Source organism: Telmatherina bonti (assembly GCF_933228915.1).
Source record: "Telmatherina bonti genome assembly, chromosome: 13".
Classification (NCBI taxonomy): domain Eukaryota; kingdom Metazoa; phylum Chordata; class Actinopteri; order Atheriniformes; family Telmatherinidae; genus Telmatherina; species Telmatherina bonti.
This window is the reverse complement of record NC_136611.1, coordinates 19,492,725-19,516,399: the sequence shown is the minus strand read 5'-3', so window position 1 is coordinate 19,516,399 and position 23,675 is coordinate 19,492,725. Positions and strand designations below refer to the sequence as shown.

General features: G+C 39.2%; 1 protein-coding gene across 1 annotated transcript in view; it reads left to right on the top strand.

The window, feature by feature from the left end:
* osbp2b (oxysterol binding protein 2b) overlaps positions 1-13,989 on the top strand; it is a gene marked incomplete at its 5' end in the record, with an annotated part of 53,312 nt that extends 39,323 nt beyond the window's left edge. The window contains 9 exons of the mRNA XM_079251014.1: positions 178-244; positions 679-831; positions 920-1,165; positions 1,310-1,430; positions 4,383-4,486; positions 6,477-6,572; positions 6,864-7,048; positions 7,167-7,387; positions 8,758-13,989. Of these exons, the coding sequence (XP_079107140.1) occupies positions 178-244; positions 679-831; positions 920-1,165; positions 1,310-1,430; positions 4,383-4,486; positions 6,477-6,572; positions 6,864-7,048; positions 7,167-7,387; positions 8,758-8,900 (1,336 nt within the window). The 3' untranslated portion in view covers positions 8,901-13,989. The remainder of the gene's footprint in view (positions 1-177; positions 245-678; positions 832-919; positions 1,166-1,309; positions 1,431-4,382; positions 4,487-6,476; positions 6,573-6,863; positions 7,049-7,166; positions 7,388-8,757) is intronic.
* Positions 13,990-23,675: the final 9,686 nt, after the last annotated feature.

Below are 23,675 nucleotides of genomic sequence, written 5' to 3'. Positions count from 1 at the left end.
TTGAAATGTTGTGGCGGATTGAGGTATCTCTCAACTCCAGTCTAAACCTTGTAAGACTGATTGCAGCTGTTGTACAGTATTCCACTGCATTGCCCAGCAATTGACAGGACAGATAGGGGTTTCACAGAGAGTTCTGTCCACTGCATGTTGCATAAAATATTTTTAATTCCCTTCCAGGCGATCTCACAGTAATTTGAGCGGAGCGAGCGGAGGCCAGCCCAGTGACTGGAACCAGGACGATCATGTAAGTCTCTGTCTTCCTAACAAGCATGACAAATAAAGCTGACATTTGCAAATGCTGCTGACTCAGCGTAGATTAATTTGTATCACTGCAAAGCTCACACTTCACTGATTTACCTCTGTAACATTTCCACATACTGTTCTCACACAGAGAGAGGTGCACACATCCTTTCTCTGTGTTTCCTGCTATCTTCTTGTCAACCCTGTGGTGCCACAGACATACAGTTGCATCATCCCACTAAATCTTAATTGCAAATCAGACATCTGTTCTTACTTTTATGCCTCTGCTGCTCTCTCCTACACATCTGTGTCTTTCCTACTTCCCTTGTGTTTTACTGGCTCTGTAACTGGTGGTATGCTGACAAACTGTCAATGAAGCCGATTTCTTTTTCTTTCTCAACCGTATGCACCTACCCCTTTTTTCTGCACCAATCCCAGATGTCTCCAAGCTTTAATGATGTGTCAGGGAAGGAGCTGCAACCCCGCAGACGGAGGCGGACTCATATTCCAGACAAACCCAATTACTCCCTCAATTTGTGGAGCATCATGAAAAACTGCATCGGCAAGGAGCTATCTAAAATCCCTATGCCTGTAAGTTTCAAAGGAACGGCCAGCTGTTTGCTGACAGGCTAACACAGAACTGTGTGCATTACATTTTATTTCTTTATCTTTCATTCAGGTAAATTTCAACGAGCCTCTGTCAATGCTGCAGCGACTAACTGAAGACTTGGAGTATCACGAGCTCCTAGACAAGGCGGCACGCTGCGACTCTTCCTTGGAGCAGATGTGCCTGGTTGCTGCCTTTTCTGTCTCTTCCTACTCCACCACTGTACTGCGGACAGCCAAACCCTTCAACCCTCTGCTGGGTGAGACCTATGAGCTTGATCGCCTGGACGAATATGGCTATCGCTCACTGTGTGAGCAGGTAATGATATGAACACAGGCAGATTTTATTTACACTTTCCTCAAAGTGTTAGCATATGCTGTATTTAACTCACAAACTGAGGTCTGCGTTATGTTTTTTTGTGACATTATGAACACTCCTGTATGTGTCTCTTTTTCTCTTTAGGTTAGCCATCATCCCCCTGCAGCTGCGCATCATGTGATTTCCCAAAAAGGCTGGACCTTGTGGCAGGAAATTACCATTGCAAGCAAGTTCCGTGGCAAATACCTCTCCATTATGCCTCTGGGTAAGACATTTCACATTTACCTGAGAAGTTAGCAGGCTGCAGTTCTGGGAAACCAAATATCATGTGTTCTTTATGTATATTTTTGAGTCTTTATATATATTCAGTCTCTTTATATATAATGTTGAGATTTTAGAAATCCCACTGTACATTTAAACTCATGCACTGTATTCTTGACTCATGCACATAGAGCAGAGTAAAGGTGGTGGTCAGAGTATATTTTAATTACTACTTATGCACGATTGCAACATTGTACCATATGAATTGTTGGGCTATGGAGAAAGAATGAGCCTGCAAAGTGTTACGTATTATGCAAGACTGTTGCTGATCATGAATGTGATCTGAGTTAGGGCCCCAGTTGTCTTTATGAGACACATTTATTAATAAGTTTATCAGTTTAAAACAAGAGGACAGCAACTTATAATATACAAAATATCACAACACAACACACATGACTAAATGTCAAAACTTAATCTGGTTTTAAAGCCTTGGATAATGTTTGGTTTTTTTTTTTTTGGTTTTTTTTAATATCCACTGCTGGTGAGGTCCTGATGTGGAGAGGCAGGCACTGCCATAGACTGGGGCTAAAAATAAAATAAGCTCTGTCACCCCTGTGTTTTAACCTGGACCTCAAGACAGTCAGAAGTGTCTGACCAGCAGATCTCAGTTAGCTGTAAGGAACACAGTTAAAGGGTCAGAAAAATAAAAAGGAGTGAATTAATTTAAACACTTAAAAATCAAACAATGAGATCTTAAAATCCACTCTGAAATGGACTAGGGGACTGTGTAGTGTAGCCAAAATTGGTTTGAAATGACCTTTTTAATGTGTGCCCATTAGTGTCAGCTAAATTTGAGCCCTGAAAATGCAAATGTACCCCTGCAGTTAGGAAGAAAACTAGAGGAGCTGGTTCAGCTCTCTGGCTGGCTGCTGCTGAGACAGATCGCTGTCTGGTGGATCACACAGCTGTCACTGTGACAGCAGTCATGACTCTACTTTAGTTCTCAAAAGTCAAGCTTTGATCATTTTTATTGGGTGTAAAACAGCAGTAAGGTTTCTGCAGTGATGATTATGTTGGCTGAGGGGAAGCATTCCTGTATTCCTCTGTGTGTCTGTACAGATCTTTCAATTAAAGCTGGGGTAGGTAATGTTGGGGAGTTGCAAGATTTGAAAGTAGCACCCTGTCTTGGCTCCTCCCCCTTTGGTTTTGCATGCAGGCTTTTTTCTTACCTTGGCCAAAGAGTTTGTTTTTACTGACTTTTATCTGTTTGTCTGTGTGTGTTCAAGATAATTAAAAAAGTTATGGACGGATTTTAATGAAAATTTCAGGGGTTGTTGGAAACATGAAAAGGAAGAACTGATTTAATTTTGGTGATGATCCGGATCACGTTTGGATCCAGCAATTTTTTAAAGGCCTTGGTTTTCGCTCTCCGAGTGCTTTTTTAGTTTGCAGCTTTTTCCACCAACGACTTTCTCTTTCTCAGCTGTTTAGCGGGAGAAGGCAAATAAACCGAGCCGGGTCAGGAAATCCTTCCTGCATTTTCTCAGCCTTGTTTGCCTTCCGAGTTTCTTCTTCAGTACTTTGTATTTTCATCCTAACACACTATTTATGCAGGGTGTGGCGATCAGGTATGCTCTGCGGGAGGAGGAGAGCCGGGAGAAGAAGCTTACGAAATATAAGAAATGAACAATTCAATTCGGCCCGAACGTTTTGATTGGTCAGAGTTTTTACAGATTTACAGTAAACTGAGGGGTCTAACTATATTTTTTATTGTTCATGATGAGAAAATGTATAGACTTCTATCAGGACGAAGAACCACTTCACCCAGAGTAAAAAAAAAAAAAATTAAAAAAAAAAAAAGTCTTTGAGTACGATTACCTACTCCAACTTTAATAGTTGGACTCACCCAGCAGAACAATGAGTATATCTAGTCACAGCCTCACACTCTGCAGCTAAGCTCACAACCAGGTCATTGTTGAATAATTAGCTCTAAATGCATCATGTAGTGTCAAATAATTTCTTATTTCACTCTACAGACTGCATCCCTGAGATGGTATCATAACAAAAATGCACTAGACCGACACATTACCTGTTCGTTTGGTTTGTTTGACAATAAAAAAGAATTCCAGAGAACATAAAACACTACTAATGCAATATCCCTCAACCTTTTTTTTGTTTTTTGATAATTATACAACAAAATTTGCTCTTTTTTTGTCTTTTCAGTTCACACCACTGGTGTCATCAGTCATTGTGCCTCATGAATGACTTATCTGAACTTAGAGAATAATAAAAAAAGTTTTTGGTTTTGTTTTGTTCGAAAGGATTGAAATCACATACCCTTTAAATTTCAGTATGTGACTCAAAATTTCGCTGACCAAAAGATACTGCATGTATAGCTCTGAGCATAACTATTTACAGTATTTGTTTCTGTCTTGCATATTGATATACTGCTGCACAGGTTTTAAAAAAGACCTACACTAAAGAAGTAGACCACTGATCTGTTTGCTGCTCAATCTACACCAGAGGATAGGGTGTGAGAATGAATCAAGAGGTTTTTATTACCTCTTTGACACACACATAAATATGGGTTTAAGTGAGTTCTACATTGCGCCAGAAGGACAAAGAGCAGCGATCTGTTGGTTCAGATAAATGAGAAATGTGATGGGTGTAGACCAAGAAATGGATGCAGTGACATTTACTTGACTTCTCTCGCTTTCCGGTATATGGCTGCTGTAATGAGCTATTTAACTGTAAAAACTTGCTTAATATTAAGGTGTTTTAGATCTTCTGAGCTTAAATCTAATTGGAAATAGGAAGAAATGACTATGTACAGAGCATAAAAATGTTCCAAAACCAAACCCATGATCACTACTTTATGTCAGAAACTGCAGAATGAAAGCAAAGCAGCTGTGATGATTCTTTTCTCTGATAGTGTTTTGTTCCTGTGTGTCCCCAGGTGCCATTCACCTGCATTTCCACTCCAGTGGGAACCATTATGTATGGAGAAAGGTCACCTCTACAGTGCACAACATCATTGTGGGCAAGCTGTGGATTGACCAGGTCTGTTTATAGGGATTTTTCTACTAGTACCTAGTTTTACAAGGCTCCAAACCCACCATATTTGAATTCCAGGTTCATCTACATTAACACATAAACACACCACATAAACATATTCTACGTACATTGCAAATGCATGTGGCACAGGCCAGCAGCGTAGAGGGATGTGAATATGGGAATCAGAGCAAAGCCATACAGCACATAACTACAGAGCTCTTCAATCTCTGGGGATTTTATGTTAAGCTTTGATCTCTAATAAAACCCTAAAACAAAAGCCTCTCCTTTCTCTGAGATGGCCCAGTTACTTATGGGGAGGAGGCTGGTGGGTCAGGCAACACATGTGTAAAGTAAATTTAATTTCATTTAAGGAAGTGTGATTTTTTTTAAATATTCTTCTTTCTGTCATCTTTTCACCCCCACCCCGATTTCTACTTATGTGTGAACTGAGTATATACTGAGTAGTGTGTAATTTCCTTGAAATGTATCAAATTAGAGTTTTGTTCTGAAAAGTAGGGTTCTGCTGCCCTCTACTGACAGAGGTCAGGCACCAGTTCCACATTAACTAGGGAAACAATTGTCCTACTTTTGGCAGTCTACATGCAGCCAGCATTTTGAATTATACAGCTAATGATATAAGTTAGGGTGATCTACATGACACTGACAGGGAATATACATTCATCCATCCATCTGCTACTCCCCAGCTGGCTCAGAGTTAAGAAAGCAGCTCAGACTTTCTTCACTCTGACTGCCTCTTCCTGCTCTTCCAGGGAGTATGTCTAAACCAGCTGGGATATGCTATCTGTCATATTCTGGGACTTCTCAATTGGTCTCAAGTTATCTTACTGAAACCAGAGCACCCGGTGAAATATTTGACAGGTGACCAAACTGCTTAACTATCAATACAGGTGATATACTCAGACCTCTATCTCTATAAGGATGTGTGCTGAAAACCTGATGAAGCTTGTGTTCATATTCTTTCTATCACTACTAAAGTTGTGACACAAGGTGTAGGTGAGAGTGTAAATGAACAAGTAAATGAACATCTTGCTGAGCTCTCTTCACCATAAATTACTGGTACAGCCTTTTTCACCATAGCAAAGACTGTACCATGTAATATATTCATTTTCCATTCTGCCTCCACTTTTGAAGACTACTCCAACATTCTTTAATTCTTCAATTAATTCTACTCACTTCCTGAACCCTGAACCTAAATCTGCCATTTTCTTGTAAAACCTTGAGAGCCATGTTCTTATTCTTGACAGATGTAACCCCAGCGGATTCACACATAACACAGACCCCAAAAATGCAATCAGGAGATCATTACCAAAAAAAGCCAACAGGGCTGCATAATCTTAAAAAACAAACCACAAACAAACAAGCCTCACAGCCCCTTTCCCATGTCTAGTAATGCTGTCCATAAAGGTTATGTCAAAGACCTCCTGAGGGTATGCTTATCATTGACCTCCTGAGGGTATGCTTATCATTGAAGCATACCCTCTGGTCCTCCATCATAATAATGGGAGCCTCTGTACCACTGATTCCTGACAGTGAACATATTATTACAAACAAGCATAACAGCAGAAACTATCCTCACACTTTTCATTTAATGACTGACAGTGCAAAAACTTGGTCACACCTGTTCAAGTATGGGCCACTATAGTGGCCTGGAGTGTATATCACACCACTCTCCATGTTTCACCTCATGCATGTGCTGAAAGAACACACAACAACACGCCCACTTATCTTTGCTAAACAGGAGCTCTATCTATCTGAGCATTTGCATGGTAGCTTGTTAAAGCACTTGAAACATGTATTTATCTTAGATATATAGTAAGAACTTCAGCAGCCTGTGATGTAACAGGAAGCTTGGTAATAAACTGGACTTCTAGGACCTTTTAACATACTGATACTGAGCGGAAAGACATGAAACACATTGATATTATCTCGTAGCTGTGTTTGTAACTGATTTTCTGTGTGTTTTGTGTTCATGCAGTCAGGAGACATTGAGATTGTAAATCAAAGGACGAAGGAGACCTGCCAACTCAAGTTCTCTCCCTACAGTTACTTCTCCAGGGATGTTCCCCGGAAGGTAAATGCTTCCTTTTTCACACTTTGCTTATACCCTGCCGTTGACATGACGTCATACAGTTTAGGGTTAATTTGTGTGATGCTGCCCTCTCCTGGGAAAGCATCATTGCTGATGCTCATAGTTTAAACTTAGATGCAAGTAAAATAATCTAAATTTAGTAAAGCTCAATCAAATGAACTGTGTGTTGATAACATGTAAAAAGTGCTGAAACATGTTTTGGGACCTTCATTCCATGTTCATGTTATTAATTTTTATGAATCTTTTTCTTTCATTTCTTTTTGCTCTCTCCAGGTGACAGGTGTGGTTGCAGACAGTGGAGGCCAGGCTCATTACGTCCTCTCTGGTACTTGGGATGACAAAATGGAAAGCGCAAAGATCATTCAGAGCAGTCGAGGGGGCAGTGGAGCAGAGGGCAAGCAAAAAACTGTGTACCAGACTTTGTCCCCAAAACTGCTGTGGAAGAAATACCCTTTACCGTAAGCTCTTTCCATCCACCTCATAAAGCATGTTGCACTAGACTGCAGTGCTCGACCGATGCCATCAATTGTAGAATATTACAAACTAACTTTGTTTAATTTCCTATCACTCTGTCAGGGAAAACGCTGAGAACATGTACTGCTTCTCAGCTTTGGCTCTGACACTGAATGAGCCTGAAGAAGGAGTGGGACTGACCGACAGCCGTCTCAGACCAGACCAGAGGCTGATGGAGGAAGGTCGATGGGATGAAGCAAACTCCGAGAAGCAGAGGCTAGAAGAGAAACAAAGAGCTGTGAGGAGGAGGAGGGAGGCAGAGGCCTCAGAAGCACTGGATGAAGGTATTTAATAGTGTTGTAAATGTGTGTCTGACTTGCAAAGAGTAGCTGAAAAAAGACACAACCAGTATTTTTGGCACACATCACTGTCTTATTTTCAGTAGCATTTGCAGCTGAGGTTCACAGACAACTGAAGACATCTGATAGTTTATCTGTAATCACTTAAAAACATGAACAATATTATGAAAATAAAATAATGTAGTAGCTCTTCAATCCCTTTTTGCATTTACATTTTCATAGCATTTGACAGATTCATCTATGCCATGTGAATTCAAGGCAGATAAAACATTCTTAATTTTTTTTATTGATGATTTCCTTAGGGTCTTGCAATCTTAATGAATAATAAATAAATCAAAAGTTCAAGTTATTAAATGTCTGTTCAGAGCTGAACATTAAAAAGCTTATATAAGCCAGTCTGAACTTTATAAAAACCTCACTGGGAGCTTTTTATCCTGACGGTAATCTTGTGTGTAGGCTAGACTGTATTTGATGTACCCATGACTTGTCTTTCTTTTCCTCCCTTTATTGATGGTCAGAGTGTGAAAATGACTCTGGTGAGTGAGGGTTGCCCTGTATCCCTCTGTTGTGCATCACATTACACACACAAACACACATCCACACACACAAACCATCCCCTTGTGTGTCCTCTGTGTGCTCTGCCTCTGTTTGGGAACTGCATGAAACCCCTGTCATGTCAACTTATCCAAGTAATGACTCAGGAAAAAGAAGATTTTTCCTGTATACATGTGACTTTTTCATTCAGAACAGGCCTCAGTAATATGTAATGTGCAATAACAGAATCATTCTTGCTGTCAGTATTATTACTGTGTTTTCTTAGAGAAGCCACAGTAACAAAGAATTAATTTGCACTTTATCCAAAAATGTCTTTTTTTTTTTTTTTTTTAAGAGCACTTTTCTGGTGCATCCGTTAACAAGCTTGGATCAAACCTAATTCCAGTTTTGTTTCAAGTGAACACTATATAAGCCTCTGTACAAAGTGTAAATCATCACAGTATTACCAACATCCACACATCAGAAAACTGCAGTTTCTCCTTTGTTTGCTGTTTCCATTATTGAGATCAGAGAGTTTTAAAAACTGCGATCTTAATTTTGTCCATTATAATGGATCCATATTTTTGCCTATGTATTTCTTTGTTTTGCTATTTATATACACATTTTAGTTTAACTCCTTACAGTCCGGTTCATATTTGGAGCTATACCACATGCAATGTGTAGAAATTGATTGCTTTTCATATATTCATTTGTATATAGGATGAATTGATTGCACATTGAATTGCCTGCAAGTGTGGCTTCTCTAAAAGAAGGTAATTAAATGAAAATGATTGAATGAAATGTGTGCTTCTTCTCCCCAGGTAGAGAATATGAAGGCTACCAGCCATTGTGGTTTCACCAGACAAGGGATTCAATCACGGGAGAGATGACATTTGTGTACAAGGGAGGTTACTGGGAGGCAAAGGAGAGACAGGACTGGAGCATGTGTCCTGACATCTTCTAATCCAGGAACTCATCTCAAATCCCACCTAACCTCACTGGACAGGAAACCACTGGGCCTCCAGTACTCAGGCAGTGGAGCGTAGCTGGTTTATGAGCACCACACAGACCTTTATAAGCATGAGAATGTGTGTGTGTGTCACACACTCTCAGAAAACACCATACCTCCAAATGCACACTTTTCTGATTTTACTTTGGGGAATAAGACAGGGCGTTGCCTTAGCAACCCTCTCAGACGCTTTACTGAAACAGCAGTGAGACAAAGAGTGGCTGTGAGCTAATGCAGTTGGAATAACACACAATAAATGCGCAAATGATACCCACAATGCACTTTCCTGAGTTCCCCTTGTCACAGAGTTTTTACGAGATGCACAGAAACGAATTTTAACGCAGCCTATGATGATGCTGAAAAAATCTTAGAGGCATACAGTCAGAGCAGTCCTGAGTATACATGTCAGTATTTCTGTGGGTTTAAGAAATGGGTCCTTCTATTTTACTTACCACAACTGAGATTAATCAAAGCTCACTCCACGAATATCACAATGGATCACAATTTATCTTCATGGTAATGATAACAATCACGGTTTATGCACTCCTTTGGGGTGAATAATAGACCAAGGTTTGCATCAGAAACTTTCTTCCATATTTAATTATCAACTTTGAAGGCCACAAGTATTAGACAAAAACAAAAAGGTTCTGATGGCTCAAGTGCTTTTCATAAAAGATGGAAAAAAATGCATTTTAACCTGAATCAGTTGGAATGAGATAAAAAAAAAAACAGAGTCATCTATAAGCTCAGCCAACAAGAAAATAAGCAGCATGAACTATGTGATACTTGTGTTTGGAATCCTCTCAGTTTTTGACAGATTTTTATTTTATTTTCTGCATGTTGAGTTTCCACCTTAACAGCTAATGTTCAATCAGGCATGAAGTCTATTTAGAGCAGAGGTGGGAAACTCCGGTCCTCAAGAACATTCAAGTGTTGGGAGTTTCCCTGCTGCATCGCAGCTGATACACATCACTTGATGAGCCGACTTGTGCAGAAACTTGACATCAAACTCTGCACGAGTCTGCTAATTAGCCATTGATTTGAGTCAGGTGTTTTGCAGCAGGGAGATTTCTAACACCTGCAGGACTACGGCTGTCGGGGACCGGAGTTACCCACCCCTGGTTTAGAGACAGGTTTATCTAAAGCAGAGGTGTCCAGCTCCGGTCCTCGAGGGCCAGAATCCTGCAGGTTTTCTATGCATCCCTGCTCAGACACACCTGATTCAAATTAATTAGTAGTAGAGCTTAATCAGTTGTGCACGTCATTGGCTGTTTGATCCATTTAGTGGAAGCTAGATGTGTTGGAACAGGAATACATGGGAAACCTGCAGGACAGCGGCCCTCGAGGACCGACTTTGGACACCCCTGATCTAAAGTCTTAAAACATACAACAAGGCAGACATATTTTTTCTTCAGAGTGAATATTGGGATTTTCCTTAATATATGCAACTAGTTTGTTCTTTAGCCTGTAATCCACAAGAAAGTAATATTACCACTCAATATTCATACTTTGAATAAGTTGCCTTGAGTGGATATCAAACATCCAAACATGCTTGACGTATTTTCCAATCATGATATTAATTAGAAAAACACTATTTGTTAGTCCTTTAGTTGTGACACAGTATCAAACTTCAAACATAAAAAAAATTTATTCGTATCACACTAATAAGACTCCATAAAAGTTTTTTTTGTTTTATTTTACTGTGGTTAACTAGAAGTTAATACAAAACTCTGATCATGTTGAGAAATCTGATGTACACTACCTGTCAAAAGTTTGGACACACTTTCCCACTGGATTTAAGAGGAAAGTATTTCTGGTTCTGTATTTGAACTTGTTCTCTGGTGCTCTCTCACAGCAACAGCCTCTGTTCTCTTCATGACAATTTTGAGTAAGAAAGATCTCAGTGACTGTATGAAATTTGCAAAGTAAAAAACAAAATCTGCCCCTAATCACAGAGATATTTAGTAATTTCTACCCCGTACACCCACAAACATGTTGGTTTGTGTCTATTACCTGAGTTCTACAGCCTTGTCACTCACTAGTTTGTAGCTCAAATCTTTCGAGTGGGATTCCTGGTTCTGAGACTGCAGCAGGTTCTCTGAGGAGCCGTGAGTGGATTCAGTTGACAGGAGGTCAGATGTTAGAGTAGAAGACAGGGCTGGTTCCTGTAGCACTCCATCGTGTAGTCAGCTGCAGCCACAGGGGACTGTCTCAGCCGCTGCCCCAGACTCAACACGGCTCATTCACCATTTGTGGACTTGCTGATCTGGGATCAGCTCACAAAGGTACCCATAGTCTTTGCCTTTAACTGACTGAATAAGGGAGCGAGTCCCCTGACCTGTGCACTACAAGTCTACGGTGACAAGAGTTTTGCAAACCAGTTAGTATTTTTTGTAATTATTGTTAGGAATGTAGAATCCATGGCTGGAGGTATTGTATTTACCATCTAGTCTATTTGTGTGAATCTTTTTGTGATAAAATAATGATATTGTAAAATGAAAAATAATTCAGCAAATCAGAGTGTGAAGTTATCTGTACAGAAAAGACTTAATGAACCTGAAGGATTTGCTGTGATTTTCCTGTTTCATTCCAGATTGATTCTATAAATGTGTGAATTAACTCTAAGGCGCCTGTGGTTTGGCCAAAAACTGTCTTAACACACTGAAGATGCATTTTTGTTTGAGCCCACACATTGGAAACCTCAGTTATTTCCTCTGATGTGCAGGATATGAAAATGTGAAACAAAAAAATGCACTGGAAGACAAATTCCTTATATTAGAGAAGATCTCTTTGCTGAGTCTTTGACTGATAGAAGGAAGTAGATTTTCTGTTTGATAACTTGAGCTCTTGAAATGTTTTATCTGCTAGATTATTTATCAGATTAATAGATTATGAAATGAATTATTGCTGGGGGGTTTTTTTTTATTGCACAAAAAGAAGTGTCTTGTGCCCATTAAGATGCAAAGTTTTAATTCTTTGTATGATTTGTCGCTGTTATAAGCACGTTGTGATCAGTCACTAAATATCCTGTCTGATTCTAAAGAAAAAATTCACCATTTTTGGAAGTATGTACTTGGATTTCTTTTTAAATTAGCCAGAGTAAGAGTATTGTCTCTTATGTCACAGCAGTGGATAAAAAGCTACAAACCATACCATACAACTTTCAAAAACACTTTAAACCAACATTACAGCTGACAAAACTATTGTGCAATAAATGTATTAAAGAGAATAAAAATGGCACAAATGGAGTACAAAATTACAAGATAATCTTGCTAAACTAAACTCATTTGGTCAATTTGAAAGACTTCCATCCAAAAAAACAGAGTGGATCTTTTGAAACTCATGAACAGAGTGTGTAATCTTAAGGAAGTTAATGCTTGTGAATAAAAATATGTCATTCTGAAATTTTAGCATCAACATTAACTCCATGAACATTAAACAAATGTGATTAAAGGCTAATTCCTTTTAGCAGCAGAATACCTTTTTCATTTTTTCAATGATTAGGTTTAATCCTTATCAGGTCTGACTAATTTTAAATGGCTGGTAAAAATTTAAAACAAATCACAAAATTTAATTTAATTTCGAGGTTACAGACCCTTTGTCTTGCAATCAGATGTTGCTAGCTGACTTTGCATTTGGACAGAACATAAATGTACCATTTTATCATTTCTTTGTTAATCTAAACAGCTGCTGGTTTTAATGTGCACTGACCATAGATTTGTCTGGTTTTCCAAACAAAAAAAACTTTACAAAATGTTAAAGTATTCCTATAAGTCTCCTGTTCTCCTTTTATGTAGATCATGTTGACCTCACACAAACTCAAACACTTCACTCATAAATACAAGGTAATGCAAGAAGGTAGTGACACTACTCATATCAAAGTGTCACATGTGAGAATAGACACTACTTTTTCCAACACGGTTCTTTTCTGCTTTAATATTGTCATTAGTACGACATAATTTTGCATTGTCGTGATTACTGAAAGATTACAAATTACTCCTGAGTGGTGGCGAAGATTTATATGGACGTAAATTTAACCTGCAATTTCCTTTTCAGGTTTACTGGAGATTTACTTAAATATATTGTTTCTGAGATGATTTTATATTTGAGAATACATATTATATTTTGAATGATAATGGATAGCTCACCAGACAGTATGTTTTAATCAGCATATTTTCCAAATGATGCAACCTCAGTGATTGATGGTGATTTGTCTACAGAAGTTGCCCCTTTGAGGGCCTGTATAGAATCGGACAGCTATAGCAATAACGCAAAAACTCAGTGTGTTTAGTTGTTCATGGCTGTTGCTTCAGACAGAACAGTTTTCTGTCTCGGTGCAGAAAGAAAAAGAAAAAAAAAACAAACCAAAGTGTAAAAGGAGAGTGTACTGAGAATAACCTCTTTGTCTGCCTTCCCTGTCTCAGAGGGTTTTAATGTAAAACCATTGTCATTGTTTCTCTCATTTCATCTCCCCCAACTTTTGATTCACTCTGGTGACTCTTTGCTTTACTTGTAATGCTTTGACTTTCTGTTTCTTCCTTTTCGTGGGTGCCATTGTTCTCATGTTGTTGCAGTCATATTGCTTGTATGCATAATGAGACTGGATTGTGCTGCACACATCTTCTCCTCATCCGATGCTGCTCCGCGTTGAGGTAGAAGGAAACTGATGAAGATGGGGAGTTTCTTTTTGTTCTTGCCTTGTCTTAACTGAACCCTGCTCCGCTGTGGGACTGTGACTCACAGCTTTGTAGTGAAATGATGATGATGGTGATATTATTGATCTGTATGGTAATGAAAGTTATGAGACACATCACAACAGTGGCCTGGTACAGGTCGAGGTAAGATGATTGACCTGCCTTGACTCTATCCAAATACACACAAGTGTATTCAGGTGTAACTACAGATTCAAAAGAGGTCTTTCTTATCTTTTTTTTCTAAATTGTATATTTTTTTTCCCTTAATTTATACTTGTTTAACATTGTCTTTAAACAGCAAAGACACAATGATGAAAAAGAAGATAATAAAGCTGTTTTTGTTGACACTGGATTTCTCTATTTCATTGTCTTTCAGTTGCAGTTGACGAATGAGTTTTAACATGAATCAAGATGTTTGGCATTATAACTATTATTATTATTATTATTATTATTATTATTATTATTATTATTATTATTATTATGTTTTGCCATTATTCTTTACAGAAGCCTCTGCTCCTGTCTCAACCAATATGTAACAGATTTTTAGATGCTAATACAGACAAGTGTCTGCTGACAGACAATAGAATAGAATAGAATAGATTAGAAACCAGGTATACTCTTATAAATGAACAGATTATTTTACTTTGGCAATCCTGAAAGAAAAATCTATGTTTTTTCTTTGTTTTTTGATAGTTCAGAAAATGGTTTGGGGAAGTGTTTGGATAAAATACTTTCAGACTGACCAGAGTGGACTTTCTTCTATGTTTTTTGATAGTTCAGAAAATGGTTTGGGGAAGTGTTTGGATAAAATACTTTCAGACTGACCAGAGTGGACTTTCTTTTTAGCAGTAAAATACAAAAACATGTATTACCATACTGCCTAATCAAATTAGAAACTGGCAAATTTGCATTGAATGTGTTCTTAAGCTTAATTTGTGGCTCAATACTTGTGTTAATTCGTTTAACTAAACAGCTGGTATCAAAAACCCCGTTTGGGTTTAGTTATCTCTTATAGAGATCTGAAATCTGATCATGTTTATAAATTACAAAGATAATGGTACCTCGAACTAAACCCGACAGATCAATACAATGCTGCAGAAAAGTAGATTATTTATGACTGGTTACTGCCAATATGTGAGGAACATGTATAAGGTGAACCACTCCAAAACTGTTGGCAAGTTTAATATAAGGAAGAAAAGCTGGCCAACTTTCACCACTGTTCTCGCACTGGGGAAATTTGAAAATATAACTTCATGATAAGAAGTGTATAACCCCGTTTGCTTTCAGCTGACTTTCTGCGGATGTGGATGTTTTACACATAGACATTAATAAACTTAATTAATGTCTAGTTTCCAGTTTCTGCGTGTGTTTCACAAGCTGTTTGACCGTTTCCACGGCAACCTGAAGCTCCTGTCAATCAGGGCGCGGAGCAGAAGCCACAGTGCGACGGAAGGTTTCCTCTCTTTTTTTCTCCTAAATTAGGTAAGTCGGGCCTTTGAGGAAGCACTTGACATATTTAGCATTTTTTATAATCAAGCTAAATGGTAAATAAAACAGGGATTTAGTGATTTTTAGGCTAATACTGAACTTTCTATCAGACTTTAAATAAGCTAGTCTATACTAACTAACGTTTTTCTATGCTCAGTTGTGGATTATATCCCATTTATAGTGAAGGCTTAACTGTGTGAACAATGATTTAGAACATCTGTCCTTTTAAAACTTTTCTTTTGACATTCAGGCACAAGTAGGTAAACATTTGACAGGAAAATTTCATATTAGGTTGTTTAAGTGGGTTGAAACGTCAGAGTTTCTGGCCTTAATGTTCATTTAGAAAATGAGAGAAATAGGGAGACGGAAATTTATAGGCTCCTTGGTGAAGAAAGCTTGCGAACAAGCCATCTGACTTGGTTTCCTGGACAACTGAGCAACATAAACCCCCACTAGTTTTGAGTCTCCAGTCAGCTATCACCAGTGTGGGAACACAGTCTCTATGGCACTGCTGAATGTTTGACTATTTGTTTGCAGCCATCAGAAATGGAAGGCCATGACAAAGCAGAGAGGAATTTAGAGGACATGGACAAACTTCTTTACTCTGGTGAGAGGTTTTTCTTAGCATTGTGTGTGTGTCAGTCCCTTGTTGGTTTTCTCTTGTTCATGACAAGCTGTTGTCTGCCCACACAGACCTCAGGGAAAACAGCAGTATGTTGGGATTGAACTCTCTGCCTCCCAAACTGGACCACTGTGACATCCTCCTAGATGCAATGGATGCACAGCTTGATCAGCTCAAGGTCTCTGGTTGTCACTGTTTTTGTCTTTTTTTTCCAATGTGTGCTAAAAAAAAATTTTTAAGCAAGTATGTCAAATGTTTGCAGGTTCAGCCTCCCAAATGTTGCTTTTTAGTTCCTGAAGAACATGACTACAGCAATGCAGGTAATCTATGTAATTTATGTCACTTTATACTAATGTTAATGACTATAAAAATGATGATGTGTTTGGGATTTTTATTTAAAGCTTCTCTTAGGTGGAGTCAATCTCTGAGCAAAGACAGAGTCATCGGAAATACAGCTGAGACAAATGACATTCCCATGTCATGTATTGATTTGATGTACACTCCGATGATGGAGCAAGTAACTGGTAATAGTTCAGTATTTGCATCTTAATAGGACAAACAACATAATTGAAGTTACACTCTTATCAAATGTTTTGCACAAGCTGTTATCTATGTTTTTCTATATTATGTGTATTAATTAAATTGTAAGTACTGCTAAACAACATAAATATTTAATACAGTAATGAAGTATACATAAATCGGTATTCATCAGGGTTACCCTCATTAGTTGTGTAACAGTCATTTATATGAAAAAATGCATTCTTTAAACAACAGATTTGAGCTTTTACTTTAGATAAAAACACACTTCTTCTCATCTTCTGTTCCACAGAGAATACAGCCGGCTGCTGGGAAGGTCCTGTCACTCACAAGGGATCTAAAGTTAGATTTGACAGAAGCACAAGTGACAAAGAAGAAATTGAATCTTGGAAGGAGCAGGTCATCTGGAGGCTGGAGAGGCTTCTTGGTGAGGCCTGTAAGGACAGAAAGATCGCAGAGGAAGCAAAGCCTCCTTCTGAAAGTATCTGCACTGAGGATTTTGTGAGCCGTTTTAAAGAGGAAATGGTGGAACTGACTCTGCCACACACTGTGCAACAGCCAAATGAAGAAAAAGCTAATAGGATAGAAATCTGTGACCGTGGTATTTGTGTGAGTGATCTCAATGGGACAAATGTTGAAAGACAAGGTTGGGGAAACTGGAATGACATAGTGATGGCTCATTCTTCCCAGTCAAACAATCCTGGTCAAAGAAATGAAGAGACAATATGTCTCTCGAAGAAGCGTGGAGTTAATATGTCACCAGTTAGTCAAGATGCAGCAGCTGAAGAGAGAAGCACAACACAGCATGAAGACTGTGGCAACGGTAGGTGCAACATAACGAAGAGCCATCAAGCATGTTCTTAACTTTATTTACTGATATGGAGGAGGAAGTAGCAAAAGGAAAAAAAAACATCCAACAGCATCCCATCCTTCAAACGCGTGTCCAGATGTGTTTCAGATTTTTTATCCATTCTCTGCAGACGCCTGCCTGACTGATTATTTTTGTCTTTGTATAAATGTTCAGGTTTCAGGGACTGTCTCACTTCTAGTCTGGCAGAAGAAGATCAACTAAATAGAATTTAGCATACCAACTCGTTTTACCCCAGCACGTAATAGACATATTGAAATTCACTGAGCAGGCACAGATTATGAAACTATGAGCCTCTAGGCAAAAATGTGAAAGAAACCTTATTTCCTCCACCTATTATTCTCTGAACAAAGACCCCCCAAAAAAGTTTGAACACTTTAACTTTTTTCTTTTAAAATATTCCTTTTACAAAGATCAGCCCAAGTATTTGACAGGTACCTTCACAAAAATAACTCCAATTTTGCAAGCTCATTTAGAGTATTGACTTGAAACGGTGCTTGAAGGCTTCTTGCTGCTCTTGCAGGCGTGCCTGTGTGGAGTTGTGACACTGTGTCTATTGACAGTGACCTCAACACAATCTGCTCCGAGCAAGTCAGGCACCACATCCACAAGTTGACGGGTGAGAACATCTAGGAAATATGGAGAAAACTCTGCTTTTATAGAAGTTTATGGATATACTGTTTTTTTTTTGTTTTGTTTTGGGTTTTTTTTTTACTGAATCTCTGTGACCCCACCCACAGGGTGGTGCACTCTAATTCAGTCTGTCACAGACCTGAATGATCACTATACTGACCAGAGAGATGATGAGACACCCACAGAACAAGAAGATGAACCTCTGTCTACATCTGGTGAAGCCATATGTTTCTGTGTAAATATTTTTACACTTTGGTAAACAAACAAATTGTCACAGATTTTTTTTTCTTTAATTGCAAAGGGGGGAGTTCTTCTTATGGATGTTTACCAAGCAGAAGTCTTTCTTTCCCTACAGTTCAATATAATGGGAGAGAAACTTGGAGGTAAAAAGAAGTTTAAAAACAAATAGTGCACACGAGGCCTTTGTGCAATCTCTTACTGTTTCTGAAAAGCTTCTCTGAAATGTTTTGATACGTTGTTATGCCTAATATTTACCTTAGATTTGTCTATTCATTGAGTAATGATAGAGACACTGATGAAGACGTGAACCACTGGACATCCGAGAAGATGCAGTCAGACTTGAGCAAGATGAAAGAACAACTTTTTAACCTCCAACAAGTAAGAATACTTTACTGGTGTACAAATCTGTTGTGTGTTTGTTCTTTAATGTAAAAAAAAAAAAAAACTCCTTGTGTTTCTTATAAACTCAACTGCTTACACAAATGTATGTATTGCTAGCTTGTTTATGTTTGTTTAAAAGAGGAGACATTAAAGTTAAAGAGGCTTCAATTAAAAGATGCTGAGTTCTGCCTTTCTCAACCCTGACAGAAAAGGAAGGTAAACATAGTTATTTCAATATGGGAAGTTATAAGAAAGATGCACTTCAGGTTCTTACTTATTTTTGCTGTTGACGAAAAAAACACCCAATAAAATAAACTGTCATCTCTAATCGCAGGTGGATTTATCATTGTTATTGTGCTCTTTTCCATATAGCTGCCATTTAAACAAGAGCAAGTGCATTTCATGAAAGTTTAAAGGCAGAATGTGCTTTTTTTTATGTGTGAATATCAAATACAGTTTCTTTGTGTTCAAGCAGAAGCTGGTGGAGACTGTTGAAGAGCTTCACAGCTCCACTGAGGCTGAGTGCTCACTGAGAAACAGATGTGTTTGTCTGGAGAAGAAACAGACACAGAAAAAGGAACAAACTGAGGTAACACTTGATCATACTTTTTTTGTGTGTTCCAGGATCTGCACTGTGTAGTTGTAGTTAGCGGTGGTGCACACAGCAAGAACCATACATTATATATAAAAGAATAAAAAGATGGAGTCATTTATTTGCATTCAATTTTCAACACAATTTGGATCCAGACTTTCTGGATAAATGCTTACATGTTCATTTGGTGCTGTTTCTGTTTCTGTTAGGCCCTGGAGCTCCAAGTGCGCAAGCTGCAGCTTGAACTGGAAGAATGTACACTCAGGGTGGGAGTCCTGGATAAAATGTTGACCCAGAAAGAGCAGCAGCTATTAGATTTACAGGACACCTGTGGGTCACTGCAGCAAGAAAGAGATGAACTGAAGAGGACACTAGAGAACCTGCAGACCAAACAATGCAAAGAGGTGAAGGAAGCCAGAGAGCAAACTCATACAATGATGGTAACAGCTGAGACTTTTCATGCTTTCATTTTCTTTAATGTCACTAACAAGTTACAGTTACTTTGACTTTAATTGTTGATTCCTAATTAACTGCTGCATGGTGGCGTAGTGGTTAGCACTCTGGTCACACAGCAAGAATGTTGCTGGTTTGAGCCTCAGCTGGGGGAAGCTTGAATTGGTGGCCTTTCTGTGTGGAGTTTGCATGTTCTCCCCGTGTATGTGTGGGTTCTCTCCAGGTACTCTGGCTTCCTCCCACCGTCCAAAGACATGCATGTTAGGTTAACTCAGTGTTTCTCAATTCCAGTCCTCAGACCCCCCTGCCCTGCCTGTTTTAGACATGATTCTCCTCCAAAGCACCTGAGTCAGATTATGAACTTCCTCTTCAAGTTCTTTGCAGCCTGTTAACATGGCCTTTATTTCATTCAGTTGTGTTAAAGTAGGGTTGCCTATAAAACGTGCAGGGCAGGGGGGGCTGAGGATTAGAACTGAGAAACACTGAGTTAACTGGTTATTCTAAATTGTCCCTAGGTGTGTGCATGTGTGAGAGCGTGAATGGTTGTTTGTCTCTCTGTGTTGGTCGTGTGATGAACTGGCGACCTGACCTCTCACCCAATGCCTGCTGTGGTAGGCTTCCCCACAACCCTTAAAGCTGGGGTAGGTAATGTTGGGGAGCTAGCAAAATTTGAAAGTGGCACCCTGTCTTGGCTCCTCCCCCCCTCTTGTTTTGCTCCTTGCATGATCCAAGTCTGTTTTTATAAGTAATGAACAACTCCATTTCAGTCCAAACATTTGAATCGGTCACAGTTTTTCACAGATTTACAGTAAACTGACGGGTCTAACTATATTTTTTTTTTGTTCGTGATTGCAAAATGTATAGACTACTATCAAGAGGAGAAACCACTTCACCCAGAGTAAAACAAAATGTCTGACCAAGATTACCTACCCCAGTTTTAATTGGGGAAGCGGTTCAGAAATTATTTCTAATTAGCTGAGGATGAACTTGCCTTTGGTTTAAGACCCAATCATCCCCAAAGTGAAAAATGAGTAATTAAAGCTCTGTTTCCTATCATTCCAGATTAATAAGCAGGCTGAAGAGGAGAAAGTTAATGCTCTGAAAGAAGAAACTCTATTGCTAACACAACACATTGAGTCATTGCAAAGTTCCATTCAGGTCAGTGTGTTTCCCTGAATGTGTTCAAACCACAGAAGCTCTGAATAAACTGTGGAGACATGTTTCATCCTACATACCCCACTGTGGATATTTGTGTGCCACCATTATCAGCTAAATGTACAATTCTATGACATTTTTATGGTTATTTTACTGCACTGTGAGTAACAGTAGCATTAAAAAAAACTGTGATCCTTCTTCATTGTGCAGCTGAAGGAGGAAGATGTCAACCAACTAAGAAAATGTCTGCAGCAGGAGAAGGAAATGGCAGAAAAACGGGAAGAAGAGTTTCATGCAAAAGTCTTGGAAAAGGTGTTTTAATAGCCCTCTGTATATCATATACACACTTTTTAAACATAACTCCATGACCTGATATGATTCCAGGTACACAAAGCAGCAGAGGAGGAGAGGAAAATGTGTGAGACAGAAAGAGTGGAAGCTGTGGAAAAGCACTGTGGAATACTGGAAGAGCAGAACAGAAGGAGTTTAGAGAAAGTGATGAGTGAGATGCAGCAAGAGAAGAGCAAATCACTGACTCTACAGCATCAAGTGGCAGAACTAAAAACAGTAAGGCGACTCACAACCAAAGCATGCAAGATTACCCTGTTGACTATCTGTTAATATATTTTTATGTGTTTTGTGTAATCTTATAAGAAAATGCAGGAGTTGAAGAGTAAAAGTTGTACACAGCAGAGAGAGCAGGAGTCTTTATTGCTTGCAGTTTGCAAATCACTGAAAGAGGAGCACCAGGCTGAGCTGCAGCGCTCACAGACACACATAGCACAGGTGGGCGACTACACAAAAGCAGTCATTTACAGACACGCGCTGGGATGTAGTGTTACAGAACAGCTGACATGGTGTGGTGTGTGGTCGCAGCAGAGTCAGCAGAAGGCACTGCTGCTTGAGCAGGATGTTCGGTTGGCTGTGGAGGAGAGTGCCAGGCTCCGGGTGGTCCTAGAGGAAAGGGAGAGAAGCCATAAACTCTTCACAGCTGAGATGGAGCGGCAGTTCAGGCACTGGGCCCAGCACCTGGAAGCAGAGTGCAGGCATCTGCACCTTTTAGTGGAGCGAAGAGCTGAAGAGCTACCTCAGAGGTAGCGTTCATGCCCTGACATACATACACTACACAATTAGACAGAAAGGAATACTTCTGTGTTTATTCTCTAATACAGGTACTTTTGTACTGTGCAGTCTTACAGTAGCTGAATCTTTCACACACCTGCGAACTCTACGAGAGCAGTTAAAGCATTTTATCAGTCATCTTCACCAGGAACTGGATTCACAGAAACGGGCCAAGGAGCAACTAAGAAGAGATATGGTATAATATGGACTTTGCATACAGCTTACTGAACGTATACATGACTAAATATCAAGTTCAAATTTAATTCAGGAGCAACAGCTGAGCATCCAGAGGCAACAGCTGAGGATAGAGAGAGATCAAGCTTTGAATTCTGTAAAGGAACATCTCATTCAGGTTATAACTTACACGTTTAGTTTAGCTCACATTTGTGCAAATCGCATTCTTAAGAAAATAATTCATTTGAGTTAAAATAACAATTGAAATGTTTATCCATAATGTTTAATCAGGAGCACATTGAGGAGCTGAGCAGTTTGAAATGGGCTCATATGGGTGATGGAGGAGTAGCAGCATCTCTCCGCAGGCAGCTGAAGGCCAAAGACCTGGAGCTCCGGCAGGTTCAGAGGAGCATGGCTCAGTGGAAAGAGCGCGCTGCGGCTCGCCTGGCGTGCAAGTTTAAAGAAGAGTTGACAACTGAACTGGAAAGGTGACGTGCACAATTTAAAAGTGGCATCCATAATATAGACACATCGTTTCCCAAACTTGTTATATATGAACATTGTCACACCACCAAAAAATTGTGATGAACTTTGTTCAAATGTACAAATGTTTGCCTTCCTATAGGTGCAAGGCAAAGCTGATAAAGGGCAGGTAACTCAGCTTTGTAGCGTAAATAATAGACAAAACACTAACTGGTTGTTTGTGCTTACAAGTGCATGATCTTACTTCAGCTCTGTGTCATAGGTTCTGTAGATGTAACATTACACTAGCTATAAGTTTTTGACATACTTTCTTCACATGACTGTTAATTATTCACATACTGTCACAACCTTTCAACGGCGAGTTAATTGTTTTCCAGAAAATCACCAAAGACTCAAGAGGTGAGGCTTGAAGGGGAAACGAAGCCTGATGCAAAGGTAAATGCAGTGACAGCATTAACTCGAAGCTCTTTCACATTATTTCTCTTCTCTCAAACTGTTGGTATTTTTCCTCCCATCAGGAAGACCAAAACCATGACTGTGCCTCCCATCTTCATGCTGCGGATTCTCATAGCCCCTCAGACTTGGCTTCATTTAAGCTTCTGAGTTATCTCCAGAGCCGAGTGAAGCAGCTCCGTGTGGAAGACCAGGCTTTTGTGTGGAGTCCACCACCGCAATATATAATGCCTTTAGATCTGTCAGAATTCTGTTTTACAACAGTGAGTGCATTTTTTTCAAAGCAGGTCCTTATTTTTTTTTTTTTATTAAGCAGGTCCTTATTGATTTCTCACCATTACTATAAGCACTAATGATCAACAAGTGTAATTCACTTAGTACCTCCACGTATCTAGTTGCTTTTAAAACTGCCCACAGCTTCCAAAAGATGTCTGCATCTATTGGGCTGCATATTTTTTCACCTTATGTTAAAGGTCCTTTTAGTGTGAAAATCTGGAGCTCAAACCATTTCAGAGGACAGTTAGTAATGGTATATTTGATAATTCAATGTTGATTCTGTGTTTGTTTAATAATGAATAGTGATGATCTCTCCCTTGCAGGTCACTCACAGTCAAGACAGTGCTGGGATTCTGAGCCAGTCCTCAATCAGGACTGTCTGAAAATGGACACGAAACCATACACTCTGAATGAACCAACTAGTGATATATCGTTTATATCTCAAGTAGTTCATTTAAGCTGTTCTGTGGTCATGGATGAGTCATTCACTGGTAAAACTGCATGAGATAGCAGATTAACAAGCAGGTCACGGTGACAAATGATACAATGTGGTCACTGG